This window comes from Lagenorhynchus albirostris, chromosome 9 (genome assembly GCF_949774975.1).
Source record: "Lagenorhynchus albirostris chromosome 9, mLagAlb1.1, whole genome shotgun sequence".
NCBI classification, from domain to species: Eukaryota; Metazoa; Chordata; class Mammalia; order Artiodactyla; family Delphinidae; genus Lagenorhynchus; species Lagenorhynchus albirostris.
This window is the reverse complement of record NC_083103.1, coordinates 48,137,406-48,153,855: the sequence shown is the minus strand read 5'-3', so window position 1 is coordinate 48,153,855 and position 16,450 is coordinate 48,137,406. Positions and strand designations below refer to the sequence as shown.

General features: G+C 44.6%; 1 protein-coding gene across 1 annotated transcript in view; it reads left to right on the top strand.

Moving 5' to 3' along the window:
* DNHD1 (dynein heavy chain domain 1) overlaps positions 1–4,783 on the top strand; it is a 66,254-nt gene extending 61,471 nt beyond the window's left edge. Inside the window, 8 exon segments of the mRNA XM_060160848.1 lie at positions 85–1,047; positions 1,247–1,433; positions 1,628–1,750; positions 1,836–2,037; positions 2,838–2,929; positions 3,091–3,240; positions 3,464–4,251; positions 4,433–4,783. Of these exon segments, the coding sequence (XP_060016831.1) occupies positions 85–1,047; positions 1,247–1,433; positions 1,628–1,750; positions 1,836–2,037; positions 2,838–2,929; positions 3,091–3,240; positions 3,464–4,251; positions 4,433–4,783 (2,856 nt within the window).
* Positions 4,784–16,450: the final 11,667 nt, after the last annotated feature.

Sequence of the window (16,450 nt, the reverse complement as noted above, 5' to 3'; positions counted from 1 at the left end):
CAGGTGCGGGGGTGGAGATGAGCGCTGCTGATCGGGAGCTACGTGGGAAAGGGCCGGATCCGCGCAACAAGGGACTGTTTGCAGGAGCGGCTGCTGACGATGCTGCTGCTCCAGAACCCAAGGCGTCAGAAACCAGCCAAGTTCCTGCGAGACATGGTGAGGGCCCAGGCAGAGCTGTGTCGGGTGCGTGCCCGTTTCGAGGAGTTAGAAGAGCTGAGGAGGCAGGAGGTGGCATCGTGGGCACCGTATCGGCATGTGGTCTGGCATGGAATGGCCATTATAAAGGCTCTTAGCTCACTGCAGAACCTGCTACCGCTTTTCCGTATGAGTCCAGAGAATTGGCTGGCAGCCACCAAGCGGGCTCTGAACAGCATGAAAGGTGAGATTCATCAGCAGGAAGAACTACCCTGCCATCTGCTGCAGTTAAAAAGACAGCTGACCCGCCAGCTACTGGGCAGCACTGCCGCTACACTGGGCCTAACCCAAGTACCCTTGGTGGGTGCCTTGGGTGCTCTGGCTCTGCTGCAAGTGGCAAGGAAGGCACCAGAGCTCGAGAGGCTGGCCCTCTGGCCTGGACTGGCAGCCTCTCCCAGCACAGGCTACAGAAAACCAGACCCAGGTGTGGCTCGACCGGCCTGGCTAGGGCTGAGAGCCTGGCACGAATGTGAGATGTTGGAGGTACTGCCCCCGTATGCTGGGCTGTGTGCATCCCTGGCAGGCCACTCCAGTGCTTGGCAGGCTTACTTGTCACTGTCATCCACAGTGCTGGGTCCTGCACCGGGGCCTGGGACTGACCCATTCAGCCTCCTCCAGAAGCTGATCCTGTGGCGTGTGCTGTGCCCTGAGTGCCTGGCCAGTGCCCTGGCAACCTTCACCACCAGCCTCCTGGGCCGGCCCCTGGATGAAAACCTGCGTGCTCCCACCATACCCTTTGAACACAGTCAGGCTACTCAGCCCACGCTGATTTTGTTGCCACCACCTGGTCACCCCACCGCCACCGTGCACCCCCTGACCGTCATCCAGAAACTGGCTGCCAAACACGAGCAGGTTCGAGCCTGGCCTCTCGGCCACAGAGCCACCGGGCTCTTAGGGCTGGGCTGGGGTGTGGGTCTCCCCTCCCAGCATTCTCATGGATCTTTCTGGATTACTCAGGGACTTTTCAGGTCATCTGTGGCATTACTCTGGGTCCCTTGGGTCACCCTAGGATCCCTTTGAGTTACCCTGCCATTTTGCTGTTGGTCCTCAGGGGCAGAAGCATCTGAAGGTGATAGCTCTGGGCTCTGAAGCCTGGGACCCGGTCTCGGATGTGGTCGGCATTCTCCGCAAGGCTATGTACAGCGGGCACTGGCTGGTGCTGGAGAACTGTCATCTGATGCCTCACTGGCCAAAAGAGCTGCTACATCCCTTGCTGGGGCCGTTGGCCAGAGCCAAGGGTGGGTTTGCTGCCTAGAGATGGCTTCTAGGACCCTATCCTACACTTGGGCCTGAGCTTGAACTCAGATCTCATGGCTGATCCCCTAATCACCTTTGTATCTGACTCCTAACCACCTAGCCTCAAGTCTGATCTCTAGGCTTATGTCTGACCCTTTACCCAGCGATTGATCTCAGCCCCATGTCTGACCCCTAGTGGTCTCCGACCTGGAGTTAGAACTGCTTTCTGCTCAACAAGCAAGAGAGAACATGGCCACTGTCCACAGGGATTTCCGTCTTTGGCTTATTGTGTCTGCAGAGGCTATTGCTTCCTTACCAGGTGAGGAGCTTCCCCCCACAGGCTCTCAGATTGGAGCGGGGAGGTAACTGTATTGTGCTGACTCAGCACTTTCCTTCCTCCCCAGCCGTGCTGACTCAGCACTCCATGCCTATTTTCTGGGACCAGTCCCTGGAGCTGTCCCATGTCTTGGTCGACAGTGTGGAGCTAGTCCAGCAAGGACTCTGTGTGCAACCCCCAACCAGGGTGCTGCCTCTGCTCCTCCTACATGGCCTCCTGCTACACCGGCAGCTCTATGGAATGAAGCTGCAGGCTCACAGGGGGTGCTGGTGAGGGACCCCGCCCATCCTACTCTGTCAGTCACTCAGCAAATACTGAATATTTTTCACATGCTGGGATTCATCTCTGGGGAGCTCCAAAATGTGAGGGCAGGGGGAAGTCAAGGAAGGCTTCTCCAAGGACTTAGGGGTCTCACTTTGAACTGAGTCCTGACAGCAGAGGCAGATCAGGTGGAGATGAGGCCTTTCTGAGCAGAAGGAACTAAGCTTAGCAGGAGAGAGGACTTCAGTGTGGCTGAGGTGGACATGCTGGGGCTTGAGTGGGGAGAGGTGAGGCTTGTGGTAAAAGGCCTTTAAGACCATCACAAGGGACCTGATTGGATCCTGAGGACAGTGGGAAGCCACTGAAGGGTTTTAAGTAGAAGACACATGATCCCATCTGTGTGTTGGAAAGATCACGCTGGCTGCAGCGTGGAGAATGGACCAGATGGGGCAGGGCTGGAGGCAAGCACAATAGTTTTGGGAGGCTCTGGCAGGCTTGAGGAACGAGGTCATGGTATGGGTGGTAGGGACTAGGGTAGTCACAGTGGGGAGAGAGTAAATATGGGGTTAGGAAGAGGGAAGAGTCAAGGAAGGCTCTCAGATTTCTGCCTTGGACAACTGGGTGGGTGGTGTGGGAGGAAATGATGATTTCAGTTGAAAGGAGTCGTATTTGTGGTGCCAAGTGGCAATGACTAGTGAGCCCTCGTGGGTCTGGAGCTCAGGAGTGAGGTTCGGGCTGGAGAGAAAGATGTGAAAGTCCTCAGCATATAGATGGTTTTGAAAGCCTACTTCCTGCTCTCCACCCCCAGGAGTCAAGGGACGCTGACCCGGATCCTGCAGATCCAAGACCACCTGTGGGCCAGCCTGAGCAATCCCAGTGCTGCCATGCAGGAGCTGGCTGGTGAGACTCCTCCTGTCCCCCATGCAGTCACCAGCCCCCAGGAGAGCCCAGAAAGGGGTAGGGAGGGGAGCACTGAGATGGGGACATAACCTACAACTTTGGTTTGGGAGGTGGTGGAAACTGGAGGGGCTGTAACTGAGGGGCTCTGACCTCATCCTCAGCTTCAGTTTTCTATGGGGGTCCTGTGGGAGACGAGAAGGACAGGGAGGTCCTGAATAGCCTCACGCAAGCCTGCCTGAGCTCCAGCAGCAGGAACCGGGCCCAACCACACACACCCCAGTATCTGCTGGCCACTCTGATGCCCAGCCCCGGTAAGCTCCAGTCAGGTATCTGCGTTGAGGTGGGGAACAGCCCAGTAATACCACCTTGCTCAAGGGAATGTAACAGAGGTACCAAAAAAGGTGTAGAAGGGGGCAATATTCACAGTTATGGGATGATGATGGTTTAAAGTGTCAGAGAAAGGCCTACTCCCTTGGGTCTGGGGTGGGAAGAGACAGTCTTATCTCTCACCCCTCACTCACCTCCACCCCCAAGAACTAGGGGAGCCGGATGCTATGGAAGAGTGCAAGGCCCAGATGCACCTACTGCCCACACCACCTGAACCCCGGACCTGCGGACTGAGTGCTGGCCCCCAGACCTGGCTGCTGCGACGCCAGAGTCGCGCTGTCCTGAGCGCGCTGCAGCGGTGTTCGCCCACTTGGGTTCCGGAAGCCGGAGGAGGCTCCCGGCGCGCCGAAAGGCGGCTGCGGCAGCGCCTGGTGCAAGCCAAGCGGAGGCTGGAGTCACTGCAGGCTCTGCTGACCGAGACCACTCGCCAAGCTGAGTCTGGCGCGGGGTGGGGGGAGCTGGGGCTGAGCGCGCCGCGGCCTCTGGAGGGCTTCCTCAAGATGGAGGTGCTGGAACTGAGCCAGCTGGTGGGCGCGCTGCAACGGGACCTTGATTGCCTGTTGCAGCAGCTGAAGGGCGCGCCCCCGTGTGCCTCCCGGCGCTGTGCCGCGGTGGCTCACGCTCTCTGGACTGGCCGCCTACCCTCGCCTTGGCGACCCCACGCGCCTGCCGGGCCTCAGCCGCCCTGGCACTGGCTGCGACAGCTATCGCGCCGTGGGCAGCTGTTGGTTCGCTACCTGGGTGTGGGAACCCAAGTACCAGAGCGCATCTTTCACCTGTCAGCCTTTTGCCGCCCGCGCCGCCTGCTGCTGTCACTGCGTTGGGAGGCTGCCTTTGCTGGGGTTGACCTGAGGAATTTCCCTGGTTGCCAAGGCTCTAGCTCCAGTCAGCTCCCCCATAAACGTCAGGAGCTAAACAGCCCTCTGCACGTCCAGGTATCCTCGTGCTGCCCCTTCGTTTCCAATTCCGCCCCTTGAAGTCCCTGATTACACCTTAGTTACCCCACCTTGCCTCTTCTTGGTTTTACTCCCTCTAGCCCCATCTGCTTCTCTAATCCCGCTCCACCACGACCCCCCAGCTTCTTAGCCTTGCCTGACCAGTTTCTGGCGCCCCCAGGTGGTGAACGGCCCAAACCCCAGGGTTCCAGAGGTGGGGCTGCTGCTGACTGGGCTACAGCTCCGGAACGCCGAGTGGGACCCGCTCGCAGGGGCCTTGCAGGACAGTTCTTCCAGTCAGCCCAGCCCTCTGCCTCTGGTCAGAGTCAGCGCCCAGGCCCCGGGGGCCAATGACGTGCCACCCCGAGCCGGCCTGGCCGTGTATTCCTGTCCTGTGTACTTGGAAGGGCCCCTCGGCACCACTAGGCTGCACAGCAGGAAGATCCTGATGCACCTGCCCCTGCCCACGAAGCTCAGCCCCGCCACCTGTGCCCAACGGAGAGTCCATGTGTGCAGCCCACCGCTGCCCTGAGCCCTCCGCCAAAATAAAGTTGGAGTGCTTTGATGAAAGATTTCTGAGACTTAATAAGGAATGCAGGTGTGTGCCCACTGAAAATGCGACACACTGAGGGGAAAGCACAGTGTACACGACCGAGAGAGGTGGTCTGTTCACAGTGAAGGCAGAAGAGGGTGTGTGCCTGGCGATGGGGAGAGGGGAGTGTGGGTACACTGTGGGGGAGATGGGCCTGGGGTTAGTCCTGTATCCAAGGGGCTAGGCAGATCTCAGGATGGCTAACACACAGGACTTGGAATCCCTACCCAGCTCTCGACTGTGCTCTCAGCTCTTGTGCTAAACCCACAAGCGATATTTTTAAAGGGAGAACATTAGAACTCAAGAAAATTTCTTCAGGCACTTAGCAGTACTATTGGGAATGCCCCAATCCTGCCCTACTGGTCATCCCCTCCCCCAGAATGGATCCTGAGTGAGTCGTACACACACACACACACACACACACACACACACACACACAAGCGAAATAAGACACAAGGTCATATGTTCATTCAACGATTAGTTATGAGCACTCCTCTGAACGAGGTGCTCTTCCAGGCACTGATGAGGTTGTTCTAATGCCGGGAGACAGATAATAAAAGGCCAACATATAAATGAGTTAAATTTGATGACTTTTAAGTGCTATAAAAAAAAAAGCAGGCTGATGTGTCAGAGAGTGACTAAAGGGGAGCAGTTAATCTAGTTTGGGTGTTCAGGGAAGGCTTGATGAGTATTTGAAAGAGCTATTTGAAGATCTAGGAGGGTTTCAGGTAGAGCCCTCAGCAGATGCAAAGGTGCTGAGGCAGGAACAACCTTGGGGTGTTCAAGGAACAGAACATGTAGCTGGAGCACTGTGAGTGAGGGTCAGAGTAAGCCAAAAGGATGGAAAGGTATAGAAAGGGGCAGATCACTAGAGCCTTTTCATGAGAATGAGCTTGTATTTTTTAAAAGAAGGAATCTATTAGTATTAGTTGGGAAATGAGCTTTATCAAAGATCACTCTGGCTGTTCTACGGTGGGTGGATGGATGGAAGGAAACCCAGAGTAACAAGGAGGAAGATTTGTTTGGAGGCTATTGAAGTAATTCAAGTGAGAGATGATGGAGTTTGGACTAAGGTCATTAACAGTGGAGATGGAAAATTAATGGATTTAGGAAATATTCTGGAGGCAAAGCCAGCAGAAATTGCTGATGGATTGAATGCGAAGAGTGAGGGAAATGGGCAAATCTACCGTAGGATGACTGAGCAACTGGGTGGATCGTGGTGTCACTGAGAGAAATATGAGAGACAGGTTGGAGGTAGGGAATCAGGCGTTCTGCTTTGATACGTTCAGTTATTATCAGTTGCATGATTGCTTGCTACCCCAGGGCAAACCTCTCTGACAAAAGCTGGGTTAGAGTACAGCAGACAACACCAGCTAAAAGCCAACAACAGCTCCTCTCCTTGCCCCCAAGCACCAAATCTTACTAGGTACAACTTACTCCCCTTGCTGTATGATTCGGTACAAGCTACATGGTGGAAGGAAATGCAGACAGAGGTGTATACTGAGCATCAGTGCACAACCTCTTCACAGTCATCCCACTTGCTGGTGACTGTGGTGCAACTGATTTCCTTTAATGAAAGGCTAAGCAAAGAGGCAAAAGCTTTCTCCTTCCTCAGAAACTCTTCCCTTTTCCTTTCCACACTCAACCAGGGACATGCCTACTCCTTCAGGAGAGGAGATTAGAAGAGTATTAAAGAAGTCCTTCTGGATAAATGAACCCTCTGTCCATATTTACCATCAGTACTATTTTCCCCAGTGGGAACAGGGAACAATAGTGATATACGAGTAAAACCATCTGAAATTGGTTAGCACAGAATAGTTTCTACAAATCCACATCCTTCTCTAGGCCAAAATTTATTCTTTTTTGTAACCTAGCATTTCTTTTCTTTTTTTAAATTTCAGCTTTATTGATGCATAATTGACTGCAATTCATTCTTGAATTATGCCCAGCAAATTATTAAACTTAGTCAATCAGAGATTATAAAATAAGTACCAAGTGACAGCACCGCTCAAATACAATGAATGCATGTAAAAATGTTCCAGATTTGACAATTTCACTGTTGAAATTGTCTAGCAGATAAATTAGAATCTCATTAGAGAGAATTCCCTGGCAGTCCAGTGGATAGGACTCAGTGCTTTCACTGCCAGGACCTGGGTTTGATCCCTGGTCGGTGAACTAAGATTCTGCATGCTGCTAGGTGTGGCCAAAAAAAAAAAAAAAAAATTTCATTAGGGAAGTAAAGTCTCAATGAAAGGAAGGCGGAAGTAAGACACATGACAAAGGGGAGAAACATGTCCCATCCTGTCTGGACAGATGGGGTGGCAGGGGTGGGGGGGATGGATGAAGGAGTGGAATCAAGGGAGGGAGGACTATGACAAAATCAACCTGATCTGGGACTTTAGCAGTAAACTGAGGTACTGAGGGCAGAGGCTTTTGCCCTCTTCCCTACCTGGGACTTTAGAAGGGAACTGCTCTGCAGCATGGACCTACTGTGGCCCCAAGAGGATAAAGAAGGCAGAGGGACATGGCAAGGAAGAAGTGTCCCTTGATCCCTACATGGTGTGGAAACTGAACAGAGACCTGTTAGGCTCGAGGGAATACGAGGCAGAGAATCACTGGGGTCTGCAGCACCAAACAGAGTTGTTGAGAGGAGGCCAAATCGGCAGGGAGGGGCAAAAGGCCCTGACAGCTGAAAAAGACAAGACCACGAATTCATCAACTTTAGAAGCAAATTCTGGCAGGATGCCCACGGGTGGAACTGGGCCAACCATACCCAGAGAATTCCAGCTTGTGCACACCCAAGAACCAGTATTGGGCCAGGGACCCCTTCCTTCTGACATCAAAATGCCACACAAGCCCTCCTGTCTACACCTAGATGCCACTCTGGAGAGGAGCAAAGGTAGAATGCTCAGAATTTGAAATTCTGAGCCTGTATTTCAAAGAGAAAAAATGAAACCTAAAGAGAGTGAAACAAATTGATTTCTAGCCTCTTCTACTATCCAGCAGAGTAGAGAATGGGAGTGAGACTTGTGAGGAAAATCAGATCAGGAATTGAGAAAGGAGCTAAATTTTATTTGCATATCCAAATTTGTGAGGAAATTTGTGACCCTGCTCTGTACACTATATGCACTAAGAATCCAAAGACCAAAAATTTCATTCATTAGTGCTCTGCAGCTCACCTGAAACTCATATTTTTTCAGCTTTTCAGTCTAATTTGAAATCCTCATTCAGAAATAGGATATATAGGAGAAATGTCTGTAACAGAAAAAAAAAGTGCCAGTTCACCCACTAATGCCTAAGAAGCCCTGGTAGCTGTAATAGTAGCTATAATAGGTACTATTATTATTCCGTACTACAGATTAGGAAACTGAGATACAAATTCAGTCAGTTATTCAAGGTCATAAAGTCAGAGCCAGTTCGTTTTTTACTTTATTGTCTATACTTTCTTTAAAAAAAATTTAGTCAGGGCTTCCCTGGTGGCGCAGTGGTTGAGAGTCCGCCTGCTGATGCAGGGGACACGGGTTCGTACCCCGGTCCGGGAAGATCCCACATGCCGCGGAGCGCCTGGGCCCATGAGCCGTGGCCGCTGAGCCTGCGCGTCCGGAGCCTGTGCTCCGCAACGGGAGAGGCCACAGCAGTGAGAGGCCCGCGTACCGCAAAAAAAAAAAAAAAAAAAAAAAAAAAAATTTAATAGTTATTACAACAAAATCATACCTGGGTCTTATTTTAGGCTAAGTATACTCTTACTCAGGTTTCAAGTTCTTACTCTGCTTGACATACTTTTCTCACTTTGTGAGAGAAAATTGGACCATTTTAGACCATATGACTATGAGCCTGTGCTTGAGAGCCATGCAAGGAATGGCATTTTGAGTAAGAGTACTTTTAAACACTTCAGGATGACAAATCCTCTTGGATGGGACCTAAGACAGCACTACTTTATACTGAACTTTTTTCTGCATGATAGTAAACATCCAGCACAGTCGTCACTGGCCCTGAGGATCTGAGCCACTGGTTAGAATGGGGATTCAAGTTCGCCCCACTGAATATGGCTTTCTCTAGGTGTACGTGAGTTGGGGGAAGGAGGCCCCTCTTTGGTCTTGGATGAACGATTAGCCCATCCCCGGAGAGTATGGGTCTGCTGGAAGACTGGTTGGTGCCAGCACTGAAGGTAGAGACATGGGCCTTTTGAGTGTTTAGTCTTTTTAGATTGAACAGATTAACCCATTTTGGGAAGCAGATCCTACAGGCCATATGCCAGGTCCTGGAGGAGTCACTTTCAAATCGGTTCTCTCCTTTAATCCTTTTAACAATCCTGCGAGTGTTGTCAACCCCCCCCCCACCTTTTTGCACTTTTTAAAATTGAAATATAGCTGATATACAATATTACGTACGTTACAGGTACATAATATAGTGGTTCACAATTTGTAAAGGTCATACTCCATTTATGCTTATTATAAAGTATTCAGAGCCAGGTTTTGAGTCCGGGCATTTGTCTCCAGAATCCATTCTCGCTATGGCATTCTATTGCCTGTAATGTAACAAACGTTGGGTAGACAGTGGAAAACATGAATCCTCACGCACTGTTGGCAGATGGGTATACTAGTGTATTCTGGGGAGCAATGTGGCAGCACGTAGTGAAATTAATTAAATACAATATGTCCTAGCAATTTCGCTCCCAGGTTTAGGTCTTAGAGAGTCACACACAAAATGAGTTGGGAAGTGTTCTGTCCTACTCTGCTTTCTAAAAGAGCTTGTGTCAGAATGATATTATTAAAATGGTTGATAGAATTTTCCAGTAAAGCCATCTTTTTTGTTTTGTTTTTCTGAGGAAGTTTTTAATAACAAATTCAATTTCTTTAGTAGGCTATAAGGTAGCCTGATATAAGGCTATCAGGTTTTTTTACCCCTGAGTTTTCAGAGTTATTTATATATTCTAGATACTAATCCTTTGTCAAATAGGTGGTTTGCAAATATTTTCTCCCAGTCTGTACCGTCCTATCTTAATAGGATTTTTCATAGAGCAAAGGTTTTAAATTTTGATGAAGTCACCATTTATCAATTTTTTCTTTTATGAATCATGTTTTTGATGTCAAGTTTAAAACTCTGCCACACCTTAGATATCAAAGATTTTCTCCTGTGTCTCTTTTCTAAGGGTTTTATCGTTTTATATTCTACACTTAAGTCCACGATCCATTTTGAGGTAGTTTTTGTACAAGGTGTGCGACTAGGTCAAGACAGATAGATTAAAACTTATGTATTTCTGTATGCATTTATTTTTGCCTATGGATGTCCAAGTTCTCCAGCTCTACTTGTTGAAAAGGCTACTTTCCCCCCATTGAATTGTGCCTGCACCTTTGTCAAAAATCAGCTGGGCATGGTTGTATGGGTCTGTTTCTGGGTTCTCTGTTCTATTGATTTATGTATCTACCCTCCCCTCCATCAATACCACACAGTCTTGATTACTATAGCTATGTAGTTAAGCCTTGAAATTCGGTAAACGGATTCCTCCTACTTTATTCTTCTTTTTCAAAACTGTCTATTTATTCTAGTTCCTTCGCCTTTCCATACAAATTTTAGAATACAGTAAGTCTCCTACATACGAATGAGTTCCGTTCTGAGATCACGTTCGTAAGTCCAACTTGTTCGTAAGTCCAACGAAGTTAGCCTAGGTACCAACTAACACAATCAGCTATATAGTACTGCACTGTAATAGGCTTCTAATACTTTTCACACAAATAATATATAAAAAACAAACACAAAAAATAAAGAAAACATTTTTAATCTTACAGTACAGTACCTTGAAAATACAGTAGTACTGTACAACAGGTGGCATACAGGGGCTGGCATCAAGCGAACAGGCAAGAAGAGTTACTGACTGGAGGAGGGAGAGGAGGTGGGAGATGGTAGAGCTGAAGGACCGTCAGCAATAGAAAATGGAGAGCAAGCTGCATGTGACTATGTACGCCAGACATGTGAACTAACTTACGTGACTGGACATCTGAACGCATGTCTGCATCTTTGAAAGTTCAAAACTTGAAGGTTCGTGTGTAGGGGAACTACTGTAATCTTACCTGTGTCTACAAAAAGTCATGCTGGGATTTTGACAGGAATTGTGTTTAAACCTCCGTACCCATGTGGGTACACAACTGATGTCTTTACTAAGTTTTGCAATCCAAGAACATGGCATGTCTCTCCATTTATTTACATCTTTGATTTCTTTCATCAGTGTTGTAGTTTTCAGCACAGAAGTCCTGGAGACTTTTTTCTTGGGAGTTTTAAAGTTACAAGTTTAATTTCCTTAATAGTTACAGGGTTATTTATTTATTTCATATTGCATGAATTGTAATATTTTGGTGTCTTTTTTGGGGGGGAAATTGTTCCATTTCAACTAAGTTGTCAAATATAGGTCCAGAGTTGCTGTATTCTTTTATATTTGTCTGCACAGTCTGTAGCGATATTTGTTGTTTCATTCCTGATACTGATAATTTGTGTCTTTTCTGTTAGTCTTGCTAGAAGTTTGTAATTTTATTGATCTTTTCAAAGAAATAGCCCTTTGTTTCATTGATTTGTTCTATTCAGGTTGGTTGTTTGTTTTCAATTTCATGAAATTCTGCTCTTACCTTTATTATTTCCTTCCTTCTGTTTGCTTTGGGTTTATTTCCCCCCATTTTCCCCCTAGATTGAGGTGGGAACTTTGATTACATTCATTTAAGGCTATCTCTTTCCCAATGTATTCATTTAGTGCTATACATTTTCCTCTCAGCATTGCTTTAGCTATGCCTCACAAATTTTGATATGTTCTATTTTCATTACATTCAATGTATTTTTATATTTCCCTTGTGACTTCCTCTTTGACCTATAGATTATTTAGAAGTGTATTGTTTAGCTTCTGAATGTTTGGAAATTTTCCTGTTACTAATTTCTAGCTTGATTTTTTTGTGGTCAGAGAACATACTCTATGATTTCAAATCTTAAAATTTGTTGAAATTTATTTTATAGCCCAAGATGTGGCCTATCTTAACGATATGTTACATGGGTACTTGAAAATGATTTGTTGGTGGAATATTCTATAAATGTCAGTTAGAGCCTACTGGTTGAAGGTGTTGTTGAGTTCTTCTATGTACTTGTTGTTTTTCTGTCTAGTTGTTTTACCAACTGTTGAGAGTCTCCAACTGCAAGTTTGGATTTGTATATTTCTCCTTTCAGTTATATCAGATCTCCTTCATGTACTTTGCACACTGTTGTTTGGTGTGTACACATTTAGGATTGCTATGCTTTCTTGCTGCATTGACCCATTTATTATTATATAATGTCCCTTTCGCTCTCTGTCAAAATCTTTTCCTCTGAGGTCTACTTTATCTGATATCAATATAGCCACTCCTGTTTCCTTTTAAATAATGTTTGCATGATATATCTTTTTCTTCCTCTTACTTTCAATTTGCCTATATTGTTATATTTAAAGTGAGTTTCTTGTAGACAACATATATTTTGGTCTTTTTTTTTCAAATCACTCTGCCCATCTTTGTTGTTTAATTGGTGTATTCAGTTCATTAACATATAATTATTGATATGCTAGGGAGTAAATCTGCTTTTTGTTTTTCTGTTTACTCTCTCTGATTTTTGTCTGTTTTCTTTTTTCTGCTTTCTGTGAGTTAACTGAATATTTTTTAGAACTCCATTTTGAGTTATCTATAGTGTTTTTGAGTTTATATAGTTTTTTAGTAGTTGTTTTATGTATTACATTATATATACATTACTTAACATGGTTTACTGGTGTTGTCATCTTGTTCAAGTGAAGTACTGAAACCTTACTTCCCTTTATCCTTCCCTGTTTATAATGTAATTAATACATTTAGAACCACATCAATGTTATAAACTTTGCTTCAACCATCAAACAGAATTCAGAGAACTCAAGAGAAGGAAAGCTAGCTGTACATGCATACATGTTTACACATATATTTGTGCCCTTTCATCCTTCCTGATGTTCTAAGACTTCTTTTATCATTCCCTTTCTATTTGGAGAACTTCTTTTAGCCATTCTTTTAGGGTAGGTCTGCTGGTGACAAATTCCCCCAGTTTCCCTTCATCTGAGAATATCCAAATTTCCCCTTCACTCCTAAAGGATATTTTATTTTCACTGGGTATAAGTTTCTGTGTTAACAGTTCTTTTATTTCAAAATCTGAGAAAAATTGTACCACTCCCCTATAGCTTCCATGGTTCCTGATAAGAACTCTGCTGTCATTCAAATTGTTTTTCCCCTTTAGGTAAGGTGTCATTTTTCTTTAGTTGTTTCAAATTTTTTCTTTTTATTTAGTTTTCACAAGTTTAATTATATATGTTTTAAATGGATTTCTTCATGTTTATTCTGTTTGGGGTTCACTTGCTTCTTGAATCCATATGGATTTCTTACCAAACTCGGGAAGTTTCTGGATATTTTTCATCAAGTGCTTTCTCAGCTAAATCCTCCTTCTCATCTTCTTCTGGGACTTCAATGACACAATGTCAGACCTTTTGTTATAATCCCACAGGCCCCATCAATTTTTTCAGCCTATTTTCTCTGTTGTACAAATCAAGTACTTCGTATTATCCTTTTTTTTTTCCCTTTAGTTATTTATATTTTTCTGTTCTAGAATTTCCATTTCATTCTTTCTTGTAGTTTCTATGTTCTGGCAAGGTTTTACATCTGTATATTCGTTGAGGCCATATTTTCCTTGAATTTCTTATCCATATTTTCATTTTATTATTTGGACACATTAATAACAGCTACTTTGAACTCTGTGACAACTAAATCCAATATCCGAGCCCACTAGAGTCAGTTTCTATTGAGTGTCTTTTCCATTGAGTATAAATTACTGTTTATAATTTCATATTTTTATAATTATAATAGGGCTATAATTTCCTATTTATTTGCATGTCTCGTAATTTTGGTTGAAAACTGGATATTGCGAATAATATGTTGTAGAAACAGAAACTACAAGAAAGAACCAATGGAAATTTTCATTCTGTTATGTTCTGAAGATTTGTTGTTGGTGTTGTTATGAAGGAATTTTGGGATGGGGGGCCTCAAAATGCAAGTTTTATATTTCCTATGTTGTGCATACAACAGCTGACATATCTACTTAGTTCTTTTGGCTTCTAGCAGCTGCTTTTTTAGCCTAGCCCCAGAGCATCTCACCTGCATTTACATAGGTTAGTCACTGGCCAAAGACTTGGACAGATTTTGGGGGTTCATCTCCTCTATAGTGCTTTTGCTTCTGGGATTTTCCGTTTAAATTTCCAGCTGCTCTCCACTGCCAAACCCTGTCTTCTGACACTTCAGCTGCCACCCAAGCTGGACATGAATTGAGGAAATGTATTCAGGCAAAAAAAGCAGCAAATTTGCATATCTCACTCCAGTGCATTTCTGTCATCCGAAGATAGACTCCACACTGGATTCTGCCAGCTATTTTTGCTAGGTCCCACTGAGTCTCCCCTTTGCATGTGTAATTTAGTAGTCATCCAAAGATTTGGGTTGAGTTTGTCCAAATTTTGGTTTCACCCCTTATACCACTCTTTCTTCCAGGATTTCTGCTCTTAAATTTCCAGCATTTTTACCAGCCTTGAACTCTGTCCTCTGCTGTTTTGAGTGAGTAAGGCTGTGGTTTTCTGCGTTTGGAACTGGGGGATAGGGTGGGGCTGGAAAATGGGGTGGGGAAGGAAAACCTTCAGACAGAAAGACCACAAAAATCACAATTCTTACCCACTGCAGCTAAAGTCTTTCATGGGTAAATTCTCCTCTGCTTTCTGCCTGCTTTTGTTCACTTTCCAGGGCCTTCAAATATTGTTTTTTGTTTGTATTTTGCTCAGATTTTATAGTTGTTAATTGTGGCATAACTGGCCTGACAAAGTAACTCGAAATCTGGAACCAAGACTCATATATACACTGTATACATTTAAGAGAACATTTATAAGAAAATCCTTCCCCCATTTTTTTGTAGTCACAAGGATTTGGATAATCTAAATGTCTTTAGAGGAATGGCTATGTTAAATGTTCTAAACAAATACATGTTGGAACACTAAACAGATGTCAGATGCAAGTATGTACTAGATCCCAGGGATACAGTATTAAATAAAACAGATAAGTCCCTACTCTCTTGGAATTTACATTCTAGTGTGGGGAAATACATAATAACTATATAAACAAATAAATATGTAATTTAAAAGGTGGTGATTAGTCCCTTGAAGAAAGACTAAGCATGGTAAGGCAGTAGAAAGTATTGGCTTAAAAAAAAAAAGTTAAAAAAAAAGTATTGGCTAGAGAGAGGGATTACCTGATAGATTGACATTTGAACAGAGATCCAAATATAGTGTGGAAGTAGGCCATAAAGATAACTGTGAAAATATATTCCAGGTAGATGAAATAGTACAATGGCCCCGAGGCAGGGGCATGCCTAGAATATTCAATAATTAGCAAAGTGGACAGTATGGCTGAAAAGGTGTGTATGAAGGGGGCGAGTGTTAGAGAGATAATTGGAATCCAGATAATACAAGGGGCTTTTCGGTTATAGTAAGAACTCTGGGCTATATTATGAATGAGATGGGAAGCCATTAGAGCATGTGAAGAAGAGGTTAAAGTGAGTTATAGGTACATATAGCAACACGAAGAGAACTTAAAAGCACTGTGTTGAGTGGGAAAAGGAAGATTTATAGGAAGATATCACTTATGTTCACTCATGAGCACAGATTAAAAAGTCCTATACAAAGTATTATTAAACTGATTTCATCAATATATAAAAAAGATATAATCAACTAAGCTAATTTTATTCCAAAAACTCAAGGTTGATTTTACATATGGAAATAAATCTTTTACTTGCTACACTGACAGAATTTTTAAAAATATATGATCATCTCAATTCAGAAGCAGCATTTGACAAAATTCAAAATCCAATTCATGATACAAGTAATAGCAAGTAGAGCACATTACTGATCTGACAACCATTAATCAGAATCTCACTTCAAATACCACACTCAATGACAAAATACTGAAAGCTTTTCCTTCAAGTCTGATAGTGACTCAGACTTCCACCAACATCACTCTTCTTGAACATAGTGATGGATCTCCTGGCCAGTGGAGTATAGCATGGATAAGAATAAATGCTATAGAATTAGAAAGGGTGAAATAAACTGATATGATGTTCAGAGACGATATGAGTATAATATATGTAGAACATAAAAGAATACAGATAAATTATTAGTTAGTAAGTGAGGTTATTTAGCAAGGGTGCTGCTCCATGGTCAACACACAAAAATTGGTTATATTTCTATATAAAAGCAAGGAGAAAATGAAATTTCTAAAGATCCCATTTGCAAGACGTTTAAAAAAGCAACAGTAAATGCCTAGGAATAAATATAACAAAAGATGTGCAAGAACTTTGCACATAAATCTATAAAACATTATTGACAGCAATTAATGAAATGGAGCACACAGACCACAGATTTGGAAGCCTCAGTATTACAAATGGATCAGTTCGCACCAAACTGAGCCTGCATAAGAAAATCCCATCAGGGTGTTCAGGGAACTTGACAATCATGGAAATGCAAAGGTCCAACAATAGTCCTTCTGGAGA